General features: G+C 36.2%; 1 protein-coding gene across 1 annotated transcript in view; it reads left to right on the forward strand.

Moving 5' to 3' along the window:
* ANKS1B (ankyrin repeat and sterile alpha motif domain containing 1B) overlaps nucleotides 1-20,956 on the forward strand; it is a 450,276-nt gene that overhangs the window by 69,899 nt on the left and 359,421 nt on the right. Inside the window, 3 exon segments of the mRNA XM_009321298.1 lie at nucleotides 7,692-7,767; nucleotides 9,699-9,800; nucleotides 18,287-18,397. Of these exon segments, the coding sequence (XP_009319573.1) occupies nucleotides 7,692-7,767; nucleotides 9,699-9,800; nucleotides 18,287-18,397 (289 nt within the window).

Genomic DNA, 20,956 nt, shown 5'->3' on the forward strand with positions numbered 1-20,956 from the left:
GATTCAAATGAAATAACTTCTTACATTTTTTCTTTTAAAATACACTTGCATTTACTTTGTTAGAAATGCTGCAAGGTGATATATCATACAGATTTATTTTTTATGATCCAAATTATGTGTTCAAAGGGATAACTCAAGAAAGATACATGTCTTCAAAGCTGAGTGTATATTTTAATCTTGTCTTGAGACATGTAGATACACAACTCATATCAACCATTCATGGAGGTGTATATATATTTTCTTTTTACAACATTGGCTTTAATGATACTAAGCTGACTTGCTAAAGCTATGGCCCTTAATGGTCATAGCAATCTGAAACAATGTTTGACTGAGAACTCATTTTCTCAGGGTTATCTCATTTTCAACCCAAAGTTACTAAGTAATAATAATCTTGATTTTCTGCTTTTCTAAACACTTGTTGTATAAATCTAAAAGAAAACTCTATAGCAATACACTCTTGCAGCTACTGACTCTAACCTGTTAGCTGTTTGGTGCATCTAGTTCTATGCACAGTAAATTATAATGGTGTAAAAGGGGTAACTTTAAATAAAAGAGACATAGATGAGGACAGATACAAGATACAGCAGCAGTAAATTTTATGTCCAATTCTTTGTAGTGGAAAGTGTCCAAGCCTTTTAATTACAGACGACCTGATTCTGTTATGTGTGAAGTCTGGCCTCAGTCTTATGATTTCTCTTGATTTGATTGACGGCACTGTATTTGAGTTTAAAGTGTATTTTATCTTCAGATTTCAAGTAGCCTTCTTGTTTCAGCTTTATATCTATTTTCAGATAAACCAACCAACCAAACATAATTACATCTTTTTTAGAGTCACGTCCAGGCATTCTTACCAATAGGTGATTTAATAAATTGTGTGAACTTTGCCTAAACTTTGACTAAGTTTTATAACCATTTTAAGCTTTAGGTGCATTTAATCAAACACCTTTGTACATGTAATTCCCTTTTATATAGAAAGATTGCACCTGGGTTCCATGCACTTTTGTTATTTCTGGATTCTTCCATCAAGGTCATGTTTTTCAACTTTTGAGGAAAAGAATGTGAAATGGGAAAGAAAAGATAGATTAAAAAAACCCAACAAAGCAAAACAGAAAATATTAACATATTTTAAGATTAAAAAAGGATATTCTCAAATGCCTTCAAAATGAAAATGTGGTAAAATTATTTCACTACTTTTATTAGCTCTAGTTTCTTTTGAGTTAGCATTATTACTTGCTTCAAACTATTTCAAACTTTTTTTCTGTGGTTTGCTTACTTGTGTATTTGCCTACCATTATGCTTCCAATTTAATTTGCTTTTGAGTTTCTTTACTAGAAAGTGATACACTTGCAAAGGTTAATGCAAACAGCTCTTTTGTTTCAGCTGTCCTTTACTATTACTACATCTTCAGTAATTTAGAAAAGTTTAATGCTAAAGCAACACATAACAGAACCCTCGAATACATGTTTCTGAATGTATAATTTCTCATCTATCTCTAGCAAATGATGAGGAAAAAGTCAGAAAGAAACTGAACTGATGCCTGAATTGATGCTTAAGAAATAGAATAATTGAAGAAAAATAGTCTCTGTCATGGCAACTTACAAATTGATGGTTACATGAGGGTTGAATATTACACAATGCGTTTATGAAATGTGTTCTTCCTCTTATGTAATCTGGATAATTTTAGCACTACTGTGAATTCTCCTAAGCCATTTCTATCTATAGTTATACCAAAAGTTTTTCGCTGGTCTTTAAAAAATACAGTGGCTGCAAATTTTGTAGAATCTTCTTTTAAGAAATGAGAGATTCTTTTTGTAACGGTGATCTGTTTGCCATCTACACTAAAATTCTAGGACTTTTTTTTTGTTCTAATTTGTTTTAAGTAATTTATATTCTTATTTTTTGTCGTTATTCTTAGATGGGGGGATTATTTTATTTTATTTTATTTTATTTTATTTTATTTTATTTTCTGCACTGGGTAATCTTGTTTCTTCTGTGTTTGTCCTACTTGCCATAAGGAAATATCATTTATTTATTTTCTCGCTGATATACATATTCTCCATCAATATGTTCCTTTTCATTCAGCATCTTAGCATATTGGCAAGTTGGCTCTGTACATATTGTTAACTTATTACTTCTATAACCTCTGAAAAATTCTTTGCTGATGATTACTGGCAGCTTATTAAACTGAGCAGAGCATACCGTATCAGCCTGTTACTTAAAACTGAACTCAGCTCTTTTAATATTAATTAAATTGCTCTGCATCACTGATTGGGACAGAACAATATACAAAGTATAATCCCATCTGGAAAATAAAAATTGTACACATTCATACATGTTAAATAAATTCAGCTTATCAGCAGTAAAGAGCTCTCAGAATGTGGAGAGACAATTATAGAAGTAGCCTATCTGCTATCACTCTGTAATTGTAAATATTTATTTGTTTAAATGGGAAGTTTACTTTAGCCATGTTATCTTTGTCTTCTGTACTCCCTGAGCACTTTTAATCATAGCAAATATTTGAACTAATAATAGACAGCATTTAATTTTTGATTGGATTAATCACACATTTTATTCATTTCCCAGGTCTATTCAATATCCTTCAATCTGAAATTATTTAGAAGTGGGCAATACAAATCTGCTTCATCTCTTTATGCTTTGAAGTTTTCATTTAAATTGAAACATATGAAAAATACACAGGTTTTGAGTGAGTGATAGATTTTGGGCCCTCAGTAAAATAAGATACTGCACAGTTCAGTGTGTTTCATGTAAAAAGGAATTTTATAATTGTACATACCTTAAAAACTTGGCCCCTTCGACTTATCCAACTTTTATATATCCCTATTTGCCTTCCCTGTCTGTTCCAGTAATGATGGCAATTTCCATTGCTTATCACTGTAGTTCTTCTGCAAAGAGCTATGCCCTTTCCTTTTTGCTGTCACTATGTATGGAAGATATTCCATGAATCAATTTGCAAAGCTACTGTTCCATCCTTCAGATTATGTCAGAAATCCATATCAAAACTATAGTAAACTGCCTATGAATGAGGACTAGACAAGTGACCTAAATACAAGCTTTGGCATATTTACATGGTTAAAAAAATCTCTCATTAATAAAACCCTTGATGCTTTTATGTGAGCCTGCAAATTGTACGCCAAGTTGATTTGTGTATCCTGGTGTTCCTACTGACCATGTCCTTCTACCCTTGCTTGCTTTGTGTGTCCAGCTGTGACATTGTACCTGCATTTAGCTGTAAGCTACTTGGGGCAGGGACTGTTTTATTATTTGCTAGGCATAATTTGTGCTATCATTCTCTATATTTGATATACAGAAAACTTATGTCAGGGAATCAATATAAAATCCATTGATGCAAACTCAAGCAGACTTTAGCTCACTGTGTTCATGAAAAAATACCAGCATTTTTTGCATTAAATATCACCGTGGAAGGATTTCCAAATATAATGGTAGTGTTCACTTCACCAGGAAAATATGATCCAAGGCAATGAAAGCTTCAGGAAGTAAAGCAGTAAATATTGTCTATAAATCTTAAGTTTGCTTGTTGTAGTATAGACAACAAGATTATATTAGTGCATAGGTATACCATTACAAGTGAAAAAGATCTACCTAAAAACTCTAGCATATCTTACATGATATATAGAAATTATTTGCAACTACATTTTTTAATCCTTCCAATTTCTTTAACATGCTCGATTGCATCAGAAAAAAAAACCCCAACATTATTTCTATCTTCAAGTAGTAGTCCACATGTACATTTACAAAGAGATATTCATCTATTCAGCCAGTCCTCCAAGTTTCTTTTGGACCTGTTCATCCTGAGGCTCAGCATTTTCCCTGTGTTAAAATGGAGTTTGGTAGTTGAACTCTGGTAACAAGGACATTTCTGCCTTCTGGACAGTTTTTGAGTCGAGGGATCTAATTCACTCGTTAGTTATTCACTATTACCATGAAATCCTGCCTAGAGCTTTTAAGATTTACGTCAGCATTCCTCTTCATGACATCTCATGCAGGATTACACGTCTGCATCTTACAAGTGTGCTTTCAATCTCCATATTCCCAGACTGATTTTCTTTCAGTTTCGTGGTAATATTTCCACTCTTGCTCAGAAAATCACCTATATAGTGGACAGACTAGTCCACTGTTTATGTGGTCTGCCTTTCAAATTCCTCTTTTGAACAGACTGTAATATATACCTCATTTCTGGGATATGGCATTCATTAGCATTGTCTGATAGCTTGGAGTTTTAAAGCAAAGACTGCCCCAGAATTCAGGGCAGTGCAGAATGCCTGTAAAGCATTTCAGGATCATGTTCAGATATGACAAGAAATATCACAGTAGAACAGACCAAGAAGCGAGAAAGTATAAAATGAAAAAACTGGCATTTGGCTTTGGATTCCTCTCCCAACACTATGAATTATGTATGTAGGTGGCTTAAATTTCTCTACCTCCTTTATGCATAGCAGAGCTTTGGTTCATTGTTACAGAACTATCTTCTGGTTCTCAAGTTGCCCCAAGATAGATTTGTTTGCCTTAGACATCTACAGGAAATTTCCTCTTCTCATTATAGTTTTCATTCCATTTCTTACGAGATGTATGCTTTCATCAAGGAAAATATTACTTGGCTTTCCTCCAGTGGGGAATTTTGATCAATAGAAAGGACTGCTGCCAGTTCTGACAATTATCATATTAGGATCTTTTCCACCCCTTAACTGAGGAGTCTGAGGATAGATCCTCTTCCTTGTCTTCAAAGCTGTTGATTCAGCATGCTGGCACATTAATCTTTGTCAGTCTCAGATCACGCCATGGCAATGGATTCTAGATAGCTGTTGTCACTGAAGTATGTCCATTTTTTCCATTAAAAAAGGTTCCTTGTTAATATTAATACAGAATGATCTCTACAAATTTAGTCAAGGTGCAGCTGGTTCCCATCTCTGCAGTTTGTCCTCAGTAGGACTAAAATTTAGTGCTCAGGCCTCCTATAACATTTGAACCTCTGTGGATTTCATTGTTAGTGTATACATCACTAATTATTATCCCTGGCAGAATCACAGAATGGTTGAAGTTGGAAGGTAACTCTGGAGGTCATCACTCTGTTCAAGCAGAGTCACCTAGAACAGGTTGCCCAGGACCATGTCCAGACAGCTTTTGAATATCTCCAAGGATTGAGACTCTACAACCTTCCTGGGCAACCTGTAACAGGCCTCAGTCACCTGCACAGCAAAAAAGTGTTTCCTTATGTTCAAACAGAACCTCCTGTGTTTCAGGTTTTCCCCATTACCTCTTCTGTCACTGGACACCACCAAGCCTGGCTCAGTCTTTTTTATACCCATCCCTTCAGGTATTTGTACACATTGATGTGATCCCCCGTGAGCCTTCTCTTGTCTAGGCTAAACAGTCCCAGCTCTTTCAGCCTTTCCTCATAGGAGAGATGCTTCAGTCTTTTGATCATCTTAGTGACTCTCTCCAGTAGCCCTGTATCTATCTTGTACTGGGGAGACCAGAACTGGACAGAGTACTCCAGGTGTGGCCTCACCAGTGGTGAATAGAAAGGAAGGTCACCTCCCTCAACCTGCTGGCAACACTCCTCCTAGTGCAGCCCAGGATACTGTCAGCTTTTTTGCTGCAAGGACATGTTGCTGGTGCATGTTCAAATATGACAGAATATGTTCAACTGTAGTGACTATTCAAATGTGAGAGAGACATTCCTTTTTTCTCAAAACAGTGAGTGATCAATTGTGATTGAGCCCCTATTTTGGTGTTCTTCTCTGGCAGGTTACCGTGCCAAAGTTCTCCCCTTTGTGGCTTTTGAATTTCACCACCTGTCTTTCCAAAGTCAAATATTTTGGCAGTCAAAGCTATACTTCACATCCTTGATGACAGGGAACTCTATGTTAATAGTACCAGGTCCGTCCAATAGTCTTGAGGTTTATTCATGTCAGTAAGTGACCAATCCAAAGGAAATGCCATATCCACACAAATACCAGGGGATAATAGGCTGTGTCAGAGTCTTTTTCAAGATTGCTGATGTCAAGCCTTTTTCAGTAATCATACCTATAGCTATCAGTGACTTTTCTGGGAACTGTTTTCATTCCCAGAAATTTCTGAGCTGCATCTTAAGCTCTCTGTGTACCTTTGTGGTTGCGCTATGTCATTGCAGTTATCCAGTCTTAGTGTCAATTGCGGTTACTGGAAAACTCCTGTAGATATTGTTTGAGTAAAGGATTCCAAAACCATCTCTAAGTAAATCTGAATATTTAGTCGTCTTGTTCAGAATAAGTCTGTGAATGTTCATCTGGATTGCTTCTGAAAATGGAAAGATTAGAAATTGTTTTGAGATATGTATTTCATATGTATATTCTCTTACTGACTTCCTTCTCCTCTCCGTTATACTGTTAGTATACCTGATGTGCTGGATGTAAATGACATTGGGCATGCTCTACTTTGTACGTCCATGTACTAAGTATGAAGAAAGATAAAAAGTGAGTGTTCCTATTATGGACATAACAAAGAGTTTTCAGGCTCGATTGGTAGGACATACATACACTTACTGTGCGCTCACATCCCATCTCAGGATCTCTGATTACTTCTAAATACCCTGTCATTGCATCGCTGTAACACTGGTGCATTCTGATACAGCTAATAAATAATGAATCACTATTTTATTTCAGAGGTTGTTTTTTTGTGTGTGTGTCTTTAAAGTCTTTCAACCATAACAAGCATGACAATGGTGCATTTGGATAAAATATAGAATATAGAAAAAACAAATTCAAGCAGTAAAACCTTTAACATTTGCCCACAAATAAAAAACACTCAAATTTACTATCCAAAAAAAGGAGATGAGCCAGAGATTCAGTGAGATCCAGTAGTGCTTTAGCTAGTGCTAATGCTATTGTATGGAAAAGCATTCTGTTCAGATTTTTCAGTAACAGTGAGCAGTTTAAAATACTAAGAAAAGTAGCTTGTTAAGAGAGAGAGAGTTTGTTTTTCAGTACTGTAAATTTTATTTGAGCAAAAGTCCATTCACAAATAATTTTGTGTCACAGAAATCTGCAAAATCAGGTTCACAGACATCTGAGGTAGAATTTAAATGATCTAAACATAGACATCTAATGCTGTTGGAGGTGCCTTAGGGTATCCAAGACATCTGTATGGGGCAGATATGATGCAGATCAAATGTGAGCATCAACTGGAACATCAGCTGGAGTCCAAGTGGGATATCCTAGGGCATCTCTCACTGTGCAACTGAATTGACCTTCTAGGGTGTGATCCAGTTTCAGATTAAAACACCTAAGTGTAGATGTCCGCATGTAAACTGGCTGACTCTGCTGAACAGCTGTGTTCCACTGATGGTATTGACTAGATTTTCACTGCCTTTAATAGGAGTTTAGAAATTTTACACATATGCAGGCTTGTTAACTAGGAGTTGTATTACATCCCTACTATGTTTTCTTATATAGTTATTAATTTTTTTAGTAGAACTGGCAGCATTTATGTTGTTGTCTTGAATAATAAAAAAAAAAAATTATGGTAGTGTTTGTTCTTGCTCATTCAATGTTTTTTACGTGTAGATGAAATAGAGGGGAAAAATAAATACTTCTTTTCTAAATGTATTCTTTTCAAAAGGATTCATTGGTATTTTAATTTGCATTTTAAATGTCACAATATTTTTTTTCTAGACAGAAAAAGGGAGTGCACTACATGAAGCAGCCCTATTTGGAAAGGTGGAGGTAGTACGCATTTTGCTTGAAACAGGTAAATCTAATTTACAGGAAGCACTGAACAAATATCCTTAATATTCCTACTCTGGTGTATGCCTCCTCAAGTTTTGTTTATACAAATTATTGTTATCTGTCTCAGCCTTTGCAAATCTAATCACATGTACCTCTCCTTAAAACAGTGTCCTTTTAGAATAAGAAATTAGTATACACAGAGAACAAAAGGTATGTTTTCACTAAGACTCAGAAATTCCATATATGACTCAGTGTATACCACTGTATTCTGAGAATAAATGTATTCTGAGAACAAAATGGCTACATAAAATTTTGTTATTAATTCTGAAAGATAGCCAAGAGTATTCTTTGATCTAGAGGCTAGAAGACTCATGTTCACATCTATTTCCTTCATTTAGCTATTCCTAACAAACACACCATCCTGCTTGCTCCCTCTTTTCTTGGATAAACTTTGAGTGCCTGTGAAGAAAGGGGAAGGCATTGTTTCTCCGAGAATTGCATTTGTCCTGAAAGGGCAGGAGAACAGGGATATAGAGTCCCAACAAACCCATCTACTACATAATAAGAGCTTCAGAATTGTTGCAGCTAAATTACTCATCTAAACAACTGTCTTAGATAAATGAGAAGACCAATGAAAATGAAAATATGTAGAAATTACTTCTCTGAGATAAGTGAACTTCCATGACACTGAGGGATCTCATTGATCTTTATTATCAGTGCTTGTGGGGTTATATATTGCAAAAGAAGGTATGTCCTACTCACAGCTCCTCATCTGAATCTCAGCTAGTGCATACCAGATCTGAGATCTGTTTTCAGAAAAAAAGGTCCTTCCTTTTTTTCTGCTTCAGAAAAGACTCAGAAGATGTTATAAGTAGCTACTGCAAAGGAAGGGTGTAAGTTGGTGTCTCTGGCCTCTGAAAATCAGCTGCCACTGCTAATTAGCCCAGCAATATTTTGGCTTTATTTTCAGTGAGAAAACAAATATCTCTTTCTCACAAAACAAATTAGGAAACTCTCCATCAGGTCAGGAAGTGACAAGAACTGCAGACTTTTCTGGTGAGTAGAGAAATCCTTCCATGCTTCCAGATGTCCTTATAAATCCTACTTCCTCTGATTTCCTCTATTCAGTGTCCCGAGAAGAGTCTCATTCCTTAGGACCTTTCATGCCTTTACTTTTTATGAAAGTATATGTAAACTAAAAAACAACCTCAGTCTTCTACCATAAGGCAAACATTTCCAAAGTAGCCCCTACAAGACAAAGGAGGAGCGTCATGCAATATCATATACAACAGGTTCTCTGAGACCTATCCAGGATAAGCCTCAAACTTATTTATGGTTACGTTCACAGTTCGAGCCAAACAATTACTTTGTCAACAGTCTCAACAGTCTGTGAGGAAATGCTCTGGCTATTCACACAGCCCTTATACTGCATATGGGTATTTCAGTCTACTCAGAGCATGAATTTCGAACATGTCGCCATGAAGTACAAAACTTCTCAGCTTAATAACTTTGTCAGTATTGCTCCCAAAACACATACTGGTACTACGGACTAGAAAATCCCCAGTGAATCAGAGCAGCTAGGGAGAATTAGAATCCAGGAATGCAGGAAAAACATTCAGAGAAGTTCTTGATTTTATAAAATATTATTTTCAGGATGGCTGTTTCTTAGGAACAGTCTGTTAAAATAATCCCAAGTTTGGTTTAAGAAGCTTACTTCATATCCCCATGAGTTACAGAAACATAAAAACAATTCATGTCAGCATGTGAATTTTAGGCTACTCAAGCTTTAAACAGAAATGGATGCTGTACTTCAACTATAACACAGCTGTTAATCTGCTACAGTTATAAAACCGCTTGCATTCAATTTGCCAGATAATTGAGTCTGATATGCCACATTTATAATCAGAAGTACTTGGGGTTAAAAATTCCACAACAGATCATTTTCTTTTTCAGGAATTGATACCAACATAAAGGACAGTTTGGGTAGAACGGTTTTAGATATTCTTAAAGAACATCCATCTCAGCAGTCACTCCAAATTGCGGCTCTACTTCAAGGTAAGTCATATTCAGTTATACATTTGTTAGAGACAAATCAGAATAGCATGGAGGAATATTAAGCTATATAGTAAATTCTACTCTTTAAATATTTCATTATACAAAAGAGTAGTCTTTTGAATTAAAAAGACAAAATGCTTGTTTGCTAGATACACAAAAATAAGTGGTTGAATATCTGAATTTCAGAGTAAACCCTTTTTTTTTCTCACAATAGACATTAGCATGGTGTGTCACTTACAGTTACTCTTTGTACATTCTTCATTACAAAATAACATATTGTAATATTTCACTGCAGTTCCATTAAATTGTGATGGTAAACTATAATTGAAATGCTCGATTCGTTCATAAATAACAACTATGACTGAAAGATGATGACAAATTTTCAAAACATTTCATTACATTTTTCTCATTTTCCTTAAATTTAAAAAAAAACTAAACCAGGCAGTAACTCTTGTCATTATAGCAGAAATAATATAATTCTGTTGTACATACGTTTGTTCTTATTCCTCATCTTTCTTTCATGGTCAAAGACTGATGGAACTCCATTGTTTATTTCAATTTTTTACTCTAGAAGATGGCAGTAAAGTGATGAAACATGAGCTAGTACATAACTCAGTGTTAAACATCATTCCTTCTCTTCTATGGAATTTGTTCCCTGCATTTTCAGAGTAGTCTTTCATTGACTGTGTTTGACAGAGGAGTTCCCTGCGGGTATCATTGCTGCATTTCCACCTGTATTGATTATTCCCATCTTTAAATAAGCCGTTTTAATCAGTTCAGTGTTGGTTTTACATATGATCTAGCTCATGCTTCAGTCTCCCGCATAACTGTATTTCATAAGAACATTTCCTAGAGAAAATGAGGTCATGTGGCCACACTGTGTCCTTCAGGTTTTCTTTTCTGCATAACTTCCAAACTTGTGAGCCAGCTTCAGTAAAGTTTTCCAGTGAGATGATGGACTGAAGATACAAAGCTCCTATAAGTATAATGGAAATTTTGCAGGCTGGAGGAGAGGTATTCTCATAAGGAGCAGATTCATAGCTGAACTGAATTAACAGCTTGCCTTCAGATCTCCCTCTCTCCCTCCTTCCTATTTTCTTTTTCCCTTTCCCCCATTCCCCCTCTTCCTCCTCCCCTACTTCCAGCTACAGAGTTCCCTTCCATATTCCCTGCTTACAGGAGATTGCAAAGTGATCTGATTCAGTTCATGAACCAGTAATATATAAAATATATGATTTATTATATTACCTATATTTAATAGTAGGTAACAATAATAGAAAATAAGATTATAACTGTATAAATATACATTTGTTTGTTTTAATGAACTTGCCTCCTATGTGATTCAGGTCCCACAGTTAGGTCTGTCCCAGGTAACTGGTAGAAATGTGCATCAAAATGTGGGGAGGAGGATATGGGTGAGGGAAGTAGGACTTCTCCCTGTCAGTGGAAGGGAGTTCCTACTTTGACTCATACTGTATGGTGAAACTTCAGCCTTTATGTCCTCACTGAGCTGCAGCGTGAACATACCACTATGTAGAGGAAAAGAGGGTTAATATCATACTGAAACTTCTTCAGTGGCAAGAAAAGGGTCAGTCAGAGCTTCCACTTTCTTAGATATCCAAATCAATCATCCTTCAGATATTGATCTAAGATTCATTATAATGTCCCATCACCAACTAAAATAATTTTCATTTTATTATCTCTGCATTGTTCCATTTTCTCCTTAGTGTGATAACTTTGCAGTCTCAACCCCACTGATAAACCAAGTTTCTTCAAAGTACCCTTGCTCTATGAAAAATACAGCACCCAAACCCTTCTCAAGGGTTTGTCATGTTGATGGATCAGTATCTGTCCTTAGTTTTTACCACAAAAAAGAAATACATCAATTTTCAAGGCTTTGACATGCAATCTTTTTCACATGTGTGCCTTGAAAATACAAAGAAGATGGCTTAGTAGTTTCAGCTCATATTAGTATGACGAAACTGTGCTTGTAATGAGCAGCTGTTTATTTTTGCTCTGTTTGCCTCACAGTCAGAAGTGATGTGCAAGGATGAAAAATGTTTACAAAGATGCCATTCTGAGTCTTAAGAAAACCTGGGACCCCCTTCTAACTCCCTTGTGGAACCCACTGAGATTCTTTTTCATCAGCAAAGGGTTCACTGAGGCTTTAATCATCAATGATAAAATTTGAGCTGTGAGCTGAACTTGAAAAATAAAATCGGGAGTGGCAGATTTCAGTACTAGCACTGATGATGATACAGTAGACCTACCATCCTCTAAAAAGCCAGCTGAGTATAGTCTTCAAAGAAGTGTGGGCATTTATCCTGTTGTAGCTGAAAAATTAGGGAAGCACTGGGATTTTGGGAAACCTGAATGTACTGTAATTGAGTTCGACTTCAGTGGGTAATGAATTCCATGCAAAGAAAGGGCAATTGCTGAGAGAGAGTTAGTGGCTTCCAAATACATTCCTGTTAAAGGTTCTGTCTTCAGATGGTTGTCTAGAGAAGCTTACATGTCTCCTTTATGTAGACTTACAGGAAAAAGAGATTACATTAATGGTGTCAGACAATTACTGACCAGATTTTGTAAGTTTCTTCCTAATTTTTTTCTTTATGCAGACACAATGGCATTGAATTGATTCTTTCACCTTGTTGCTAGGATAGAGTAAGATTTTATCACCTAGTATTCTCATTTTTACCATTTACCCCTTGCATTGTTATGAGTGTTACTGTACAGTTTATAGTATTAACATAGCATGTTTGTCCCTGCCACAAGACATCAGCTTTCAAAATATAAAACAAAGGCTGAAAGATGCATATAGACAGACTGGCAGAAACGGACAAGAAAATAACGTGACTGGTATTACTGGTGGGCCTGGGTAGTGTTCTGTCCTATGTGCAGAGGGGTAACAGAGTTGTAAGAAAAGTTTTGAAAGAAAATGAGTTGGTTTTGAGGACATTTATGAGAAACTTCTTTGAAGGAGAAGAAATTATTTATGTCTTTAGAAGCAGTTCATGGAGGCAGTAATACTAAATCTGTTCAGCTGATACCAAAACCTACAGGACTGGTAGCCTCCTGTGAATGAGGCCTCCAGAATTTAAGAATTGTGGATAGAAGTTTCTATTGGTGTTCCCCCTTCTTTTAAGAATATTTGCAAAACTACTTTTTACAGATTATAGGTTAAAAACAAATAAAACCTTTTGCCAGTGAGGTTTTAGAAGTGATCCTAGTGTTTTTGTGATCTTTACATCTTTTCTCACTATCCTGAGAAAATAGTTTTCTACTGCCTGTTAATTATAGATGGAATTATTAGAAATGACAGTTCAAGTTTTAATTCTTTGTCATTCATATATGTCCCATCATTTTCTGTGTCTTGCTCAGGTCTGAGTTGCGCTGAACTCAATTAAAAATACTTAGTACAGTTTAGATTCTTTATGTGGTAATGAAGAAATAGCTGTTTAGGCATTATGTACGCAAAGAGCGGAGAATTAGAATACTGTGCTAAGTAAGGCCAGTCTGCTGAATGTATTTCATGGATGTAGTGAAACAACAGCATTCAGTGCTGAAACAGTTAACAGTATTGGCACTTAGGGCTTTATAATTAGGCATTGAAGATAAAAGGGATGTTGCCAAGGCTAGTAGGCCTAAAATTAAACAGACCAGCTGTGTTTTAGTTTTAGCACATGTGAACATGACGCAGGTGCATGCTATACCATCTTTCAACTCTTTCTCCACAGCCCACTATGCTCTCTATTAGAATCTGCTCTTTTACTATTTCTGGAAGCAGAATTCTTGTTATTTTGAAAAAAAGGAGATAGATAGTAGATAAACAGATGAAAAATGACATGAGCCACAGGAAGGCACAATAAGCTCTGCTGCATAGACAGCATGGAGGGAGATGTAATGGAAAGCTGTTTCCTCTCTCTTCTGCTGAAGCTGCTTAGGAACCTAACGTTGTTTGTACATGTTACCGAATTATTCATAAATGGAAAATGCATAAGCAGCTGCAGAACCAGGACTCCTTTCTTCTCCCCTCTGCTTAAATAGCTTTGGTGTCATTAGCACAGGCTTTGTGTATTCTCACTCTCTCACCCTCTCTTTCTGTGGACAAGTAGATCTTCCATTCCTTTGAGTGCAGGAGGCCAGCCTCACTGGAAGGGTAGAATAAGTTTCCAGTCAAGGATTTAATTACAGCTGTGTGGGATGAAAAGAACTGGGATCTCAATCCCCCTTTGTTGTTTTTTTCTGGAGACTTCTCAGCTCCTTTTATAGGCTATTGTGCAAAAGCTGTAGAGTATTAACTATGTTTATGAATTAATTTAACTGCTGTTGTTTTGGGGACTGAAAGTTTAGCTGCGCCCTTACCTATCTCAGGATCATAGCAGTACTTGAGTGCTTGTTTCTGTTTATCTTCCCTAAACACATGCGCAAAAGTCTCCTTATGTGCTGGTAACTTAAACGTCTACTGATTTCAGGTTTCTCTGGGATTAACTCAAACTTGAGGCATTCAGAATTGTTCTCTGAAATTTAGGAGACTGAAGTCAGCCCAGCCTCCATCTCAGTTCAAGTTTGTCACCTTAGCACACCTGAAGGTAGCAGTTACCAGTTGGTTTTCTGTAAGTGTTGCTGCTGTAAAGAGAAGAGGAATTGGGTCATGAAGCCTCAGGTGGGCTCCTTCCCAGTGGAACAAGTGAGCTGTTCTGGGAGGAGATTTTAGAGAGCTCATGGGCTGGGGCAGGACTCAGTGGAGCTGCAGGATCCTCAGTCAGATGCTAGGAGAGCCCTGGGGAGGGCAGAGGGTGCTCTGAAGATTGCTGCCCTTCAGGAAGACATGGAGTGAAGGAGGAGTAAGGATCCCCCTGCAGGGACATGGGCTGTGGAGGGGAGTGGTTTCTAAACCAGTTTTATTCCTCCAATCTGGTTACTTGGAGAGTCTTCTGTTTGAAAAGGTGAGTGTTCAGATTTTTATTCTAATCAGATTTGGCTTTTTTAGAGTTTAAAAAGCCTTTTGGTGTCTTTAGGGGAAGTCACTCTAGGGAGGAATTCTATGCAAATCCACCCCATGGCGTGGCTGAAGTAGGCCCTCAAAACAAAAGGGAAAAGAGCTCATACTTCATGTAAAAAAAAAAAAAAAAAAAAAAAAAAAAAAAAAAAAAAAAAAAAAAAAAAAAAAAAAAAAAAAAAAAAAAAAAAAAAAAAAAAAAAAAAAAAAAAAAAAAAAAAAAAAAAAAAAAAAAAAAAAAAAAAAAAAAAAAAAAAAAAAAAAAAAAAAAAAAAAAAAAAAAAAATTTGTTTGGGTTTTTTTTTTCCATAAAAAGGAAAAGTAAAAAGTTCTCTGAGGCTAATGTAGCCATTACTCTAAAAGCTAAGGTTTATAAATAAAGCAAAAAATCTTGACCCTCTCACCTCACTGAGGAATTAGGACCTAGCGGAGCTGAAGTTAAAGCAAGCTGTGCTCTAGAGCCTGGGCTTTTACTGCCCCTGGAAGTTCAGCAGTAGCTCCAACTGAGCTGGGCCATTTTCTCTTCATGGCTGACCTTCCTGGCTCTGGCTGCTCTCCAGAGAGGCAGCTGTGTTTCCCTGCTTACGTGTTAACGCTTTCCCTTCTGCTTGGCTTTGGCCTGACCAGTGTTACAGAAACTGAGAAAGCTGGAGTTCCAGCAGTTTGAACTCTCCAGTGCTCATTACCTTCTTGGGTTCATATTCCCCACTGCTTTTATTTCCACTGCTGTGTGACCACTTTTATGCTATTACTTTTTGTGCACATATCCCTATTTAGATTGAGTGGGGCTATGTTAAAATCAGATAACTGTAGAAAAGAATGCTACTAAGCAGGCAAAGTTTTTGAGAATCTTAGTATTAATCCTCACTGAACTGTAACCTGCCATTTGAGTCAACAGAAGTAAAATACTCCATTCTTCCCAAAGCAGAACAGTGAGGAAACACCTGTGAAGTGTGTATTAACATATGCTTCCTTCACCCCCTACATGCTAGTCATGCCGGCTGTCTTTGAAACATGGGACAGGATGACAGTAAGCTGGTGAAGGAAGCGTTATTAATCTGACAGGTCGTGTCCCAAACAGCCTTTACTCTCCCCTATTGTAAGAATGACAGGCTTTTCTCTAAACTCTGTGAGACCACAGCTGGGGAAACTGTTCTGGTCATTAAGCGGTGTAATTGACTAAGCTTGGCTTTGTTCTGAATTATCTTCCTTTTTTTTTGAGGAAAGTGATAGAATCCAGAGCAGTCTCTCAAGTACACTGTAGCCAGAGCAGATGATGGTAACAGTATCATCTTTTTCAATAAGTTTGGGCAGGATTTGAAGATTAATTGCTAGCCAGCTACAGGTGAACAGACTTTGGTTGCTGGTGAAAGCATCCACTGCTTCTGTGTACTTTGTCTTTGGTTCTTGACATAGATCACCTGTTTTGTGTCTGTTTCTGTGATAATATTATGGGTAAGTATAAACTTGCTTAGACTATAAGCCTCTCACAACTAAGTCGATGTCTTTATTTGTCTCATACATACCTGGTAGAATTTTCAATAGCATAAAACCAAGTTAGGAGTAAGTCCCACAGAAGTCCAAAGTTTTAAGGGTTGCACTCTTACAAGGATGGCACACTGTTGGCCCGTTCTAAACCTCTACACGATACCTTGTGCTGAGCCTCTTGTAGAGGTTTTCTGGAAGGAACTCTGCAGTTTTTAAAGTAAGTATTTATGAGACTTACGTTGAACTTACGATTTCCTCCTCAGAACTAGCCTTTAGCAGGTAAGTGCATTGATCTGAAAGTGGGGCCTGACAAAGAATAAAAATAGAGTATTATTGTAAAACCACAGTCTCATATGAATATTGGACAGCAAGATTAAAGTCCTTCACAATCTCCCCTGCATTTCCTTTCCTAATAATATCTGTATTGATCCAATAATTTTAACACTCCCACCTGGTAGAACTTCATTTTAGGTTTGCTTTTGGACAGTTGCACAATTATCAAGCAAATATTTTCAGGCATGAATTCCTTTTTTCCTTTTATTTTTCTTTGAGTCTAGCTTCCTTTTTATTTCTCCTCCATCTTGCACGTTAACTTGACAAATAATGTAGCTGACAGAGCTGGAAAACATTCCAGAGCATTTTGTTATGCTGCTGGTTTTCTCATGGTCCCTTACAGCTCATCTTTGCTTCCTTGCTTTCAGTACTACACAAAAAAATAGAAGAGCCCATTTTCATATGGAGAAACGTATGGCAGATTATCCAGGGGACCACTGCCAGCCATCAAACTTAATATATGACATTTTCAAATCATACATTATTTTTACAAACCCAACAACCTGCAAAGCATTCTGAACTGCATGCTGTTTTCTGCCATTTCCAATTTCATTTTCTCAGATGTCTATTTTACCACAGATTGTATTTGGGTTTTGGGATTTGTTATTTAATCAGGAATAACAGCAAGCTAAACAAGTGCGTTGGAGACTGTAGAAATTAAATCAGGGAGATTTCACTTCCCAGAAACTCTTTAGTTCTTCAGTGTGATATTGATGAAAGCAAGTTATTGTAGTTTGCTTTTGTGTGTGTGGCAACATGTACTGTTGTGGTTACTATCTGCTATCAGAAAGAACTTATTTAAGCAACTTCTGAAAATCGGGAAAATTCAGATGCAGAATAACTGCCCGAACTGAGAACCAGTCACTCTGCTGGAAAAAAAAGTGCCACTATTGCATAAATTAATTTCTAAGTTATTATTTAATATTTGTCCTACAATAACATTTATTAAGGTCTTGGTGTTCCATTGAGCTAGGCCGTGTACAAAAGCACATGAAAATAATGTATATATTTACAGAAAAATAATAGTAATGAAATTGAAGTTTAGCACGTTCAGCATTCCATCTTTTTCTGTTTCTATAAACATCGTCATGAAGGTCGGACAAGGGAAGTTTTAAGGAGGAAAAGCACAAAAATTTTAGAACGCTGCTTTTTAGACTGCTAGTTTAAATTTTTGAGATTGCATTCTTTTTTCTCATGTACTAGCTCTGTGCTGCAAGCAGAATATTTGGTTTTCTTAACAGCAGAATATTTGGTTTTCTTAACAGTATCAATATATCTACTTATTGTGAACATCCTGAATATCTTGACTAAAAACTCTTAACGAATTTAGAACAAAAGAAGACTCTTTCAACAGCAATAATATAATGGAACAGTTACATATATATTTCAAGGAGACAGGAAAAACACAGGGATAGTCGCAACTCCTTACTCCTACAATGAGATTTCTGTGACAGTTTCAGCAGATTAAAGAACTGGCCATTATAGTGTTTTATAATACTTGCAATAAATGATTGCCTTGCAGCAGTGTTTGTGAATAATTACAGGGTTGTAATATGAAAAATTGGAAAGGCTTTAATGAAAAATGAAGTAGCAAATACAATTTTGATTGGAATAAACTCTCTTAATTCAGGAGTTTAAGTGTATGTGTATCTTTAAATTGCAGAATATATGGAAACAGGAAATGCAAGTATTTCAGAGGAACGCCCACTGGAATGCGCAGAACATCAGTCTTGCGTTTTGTCCCCAGAAGTTCCTCCGTCTCCAAAGGCTAAAAGTAAATACGTGTACTCTGTGAATACAGAAGCTGTACTGAACTTCTCTTTAATATTAAAATTATATTGCTAACACATTCATACAAACATACAAAATGAAAAAGAGAGATTAAGAAAGTTATTGATACGAAGAAGTTTTTTCCACCATGAATTACCTATCTTGACTACATACACTATAATCCATGTCATATAGGAAAGCAAAGAACTGTATTCTCAGAAAGGACAAGTCACTGATGGATTACAATGTATTACATTATTTGATCTTAAATCTTAAAATCTTAAATCTTGAATTTATCTGACCTTAAGCATTTCATAATCAAGTAAAACAAAAGGATATTAGATATGTCGAAATACTCTGCAGGCATTGTTGACATTCAAGTTAAAGATTGAGTTTACTTTATCTTTCCCAGTGAGTACCTCTTCCAATTGTGTTACATTTGGATGCATCTTTCAAAGATCATGTGTGTACTGCTCTTCCATTCATCTTCTAACATATCTTTCATATACCGTGCTATCACTGTTGTGTGCATGTGCTTTCATCTTATGTTCTGATTCATGTGTTGCACACTACAGCCACTTAAATAGGGCATTTCCTGAGTGTGGTGTCATTCTGCTCTTCCGTGACAATCATCCTCCTGTAGAACCAAACCTGACTTCTGCCTTCTGTAATCATCCAAAGTAAATGTAATTGACTGCTGGCAAATAATTAAGCCTCTCTGCTTTGTTTGTTTGTGGATTTTTTTGGTTTTTGTTTTTTTTTAACACCTTTACGGGGAGAGTTTTCATTCATGAGAAAACTAAGCTTACTGCTGCACGCCAGACTATGATCTTCATGGTGATAGTAAAAGAATGCTTTAGTTCCATTCATGTTTCCCATTGGGTACTTAACAGACATGGAGTGTATGAAGATAAATAGTTCCTTTGAGATCAGTAGAATCATGAAGTCAACTACCCTATGCAATAGAAATGTCTGTCCTGAAATTAAGTAGTAAACATTTTTAAACTATGTTTTACTTCTTAACGGTAAGGTCATAATCTCACATTCCTTGTTTCCACTTTCAAGGTATAAATACTGTAAAACATGCTAGCTGACTTTTGCTTGTCTATTGTGTAATCTGATTCTAAAGGAAAGAAATTGTACTTGATCGTGCTTCCCATCTGTCTGCCATTCTCTGACAATCTAATTTCAAATAATTTAAACGAAATTTGGAAGAGGGATAGCAGTATCAATTACCTTTCTGTGGCTTTCATGAAAATAGATAGCTAGATAGAGAAGCGAGACCTTAATTAGTACCTGCACTGAAAGACATAAGCAAAACTTGTCTTTTATGTATTCATTCTGGCAGCAATCAGCCAGCCAGTTAGCGTACACTTACTCACAGGTCAGTCAGCACCCTTGCAGTTCCAGTTTTGTCACACAGAATTCACTCTTGCCCAGTAAGAAATATTGCAGGCCATATGTGGGAGAACATGGGATTGGGGACATGAACATAATTCTGTAGGAAACAGTAGTCCTGTTTCTTTTTAGAGCACTGTATCATGATTTTAGAATCGTTCTTAATATTTAGGTATTTTATTCCCAATTTTTATTTATTATAATATTAATCTGGAATAATTACAATTTCCTAATTAAGAAGCAGAATATAAACAAACCTGATTATATCTTTGTTTAATTTACAAGTTTTGTGCAAAGTTACCATTGACTAAAAGCAACAAGAATTTTGAATGCAAAATTTCTGTTACTTAGATATTAAAAGGCAATTAGATGCTTTTAATTAACACTTCTGTTCTTGGCTCTGAAAATTTCAGTCATAACTGGCCATAGTTGTAATTTAAAAAATAGTTTAGACTATTTATGTTTACCTAGCATAGCAAACAGTGACTATGAAGAAAAATGACACAAAAAGAGCTCTGGGCCAAGCAGGTGTAATCTTATTCAGGGTTTCTTTAGTAACATGAATGTACATATGTGTGTTGTATGTATACTGAGCTTAATATACTCACTCTGTTTTTCATTTTCAGCATTTTATTCCCAAAAATGGAGTAAAATGGAATTATCTCTGTGTTTTATCAAGTCTAAGGACTGTAGTTTCCAACAATATGATTCTTGTAAACCTAGTCAAGAGAAAGGGTTTCTTATTTGCCCCTGGAAAAAATTTGCTTTCACTCACATTTTCATTGCTATTACTGAAGGTAGCTGTGTAACACACATGCAATAGATTATCAGAACCTAATGCAGTTGTTCATAACAAGTAGCTTTTTACTCTATGGAGGTCTTGCTGCTGCCAGTGGGCTATTTGCAGAAAAGTTAGCACTCAATGTGATTCTAATACTTTTACTACTAGTATTTCTAATAGCAGCCCTCAGTTAGTATAGACATATAAAGCCCCTTGTCTTACTATTTTGGTAGATTTCTTAACTAAAGATATCTGATAAATTAAGGAGAAAACATGAAACACAATGCCGAATGCACTAAACATGCCTTTCTGATAGACTGCTGTAGGGAGGCATGTTTTAAACTTGTGGGTTTTGCCCAGTATATCCTTCCACCATTCCATTTG

The sequence above is a fragment of the Pygoscelis adeliae genome, unplaced genomic scaffold, assembly GCF_000699105.1.
Source record: "Pygoscelis adeliae isolate BGI_AS28 unplaced genomic scaffold, ASM69910v1 Scaffold232, whole genome shotgun sequence".
Lineage (NCBI taxonomy): Eukaryota > Metazoa > Chordata > Aves > Sphenisciformes > Spheniscidae > Pygoscelis > Pygoscelis adeliae.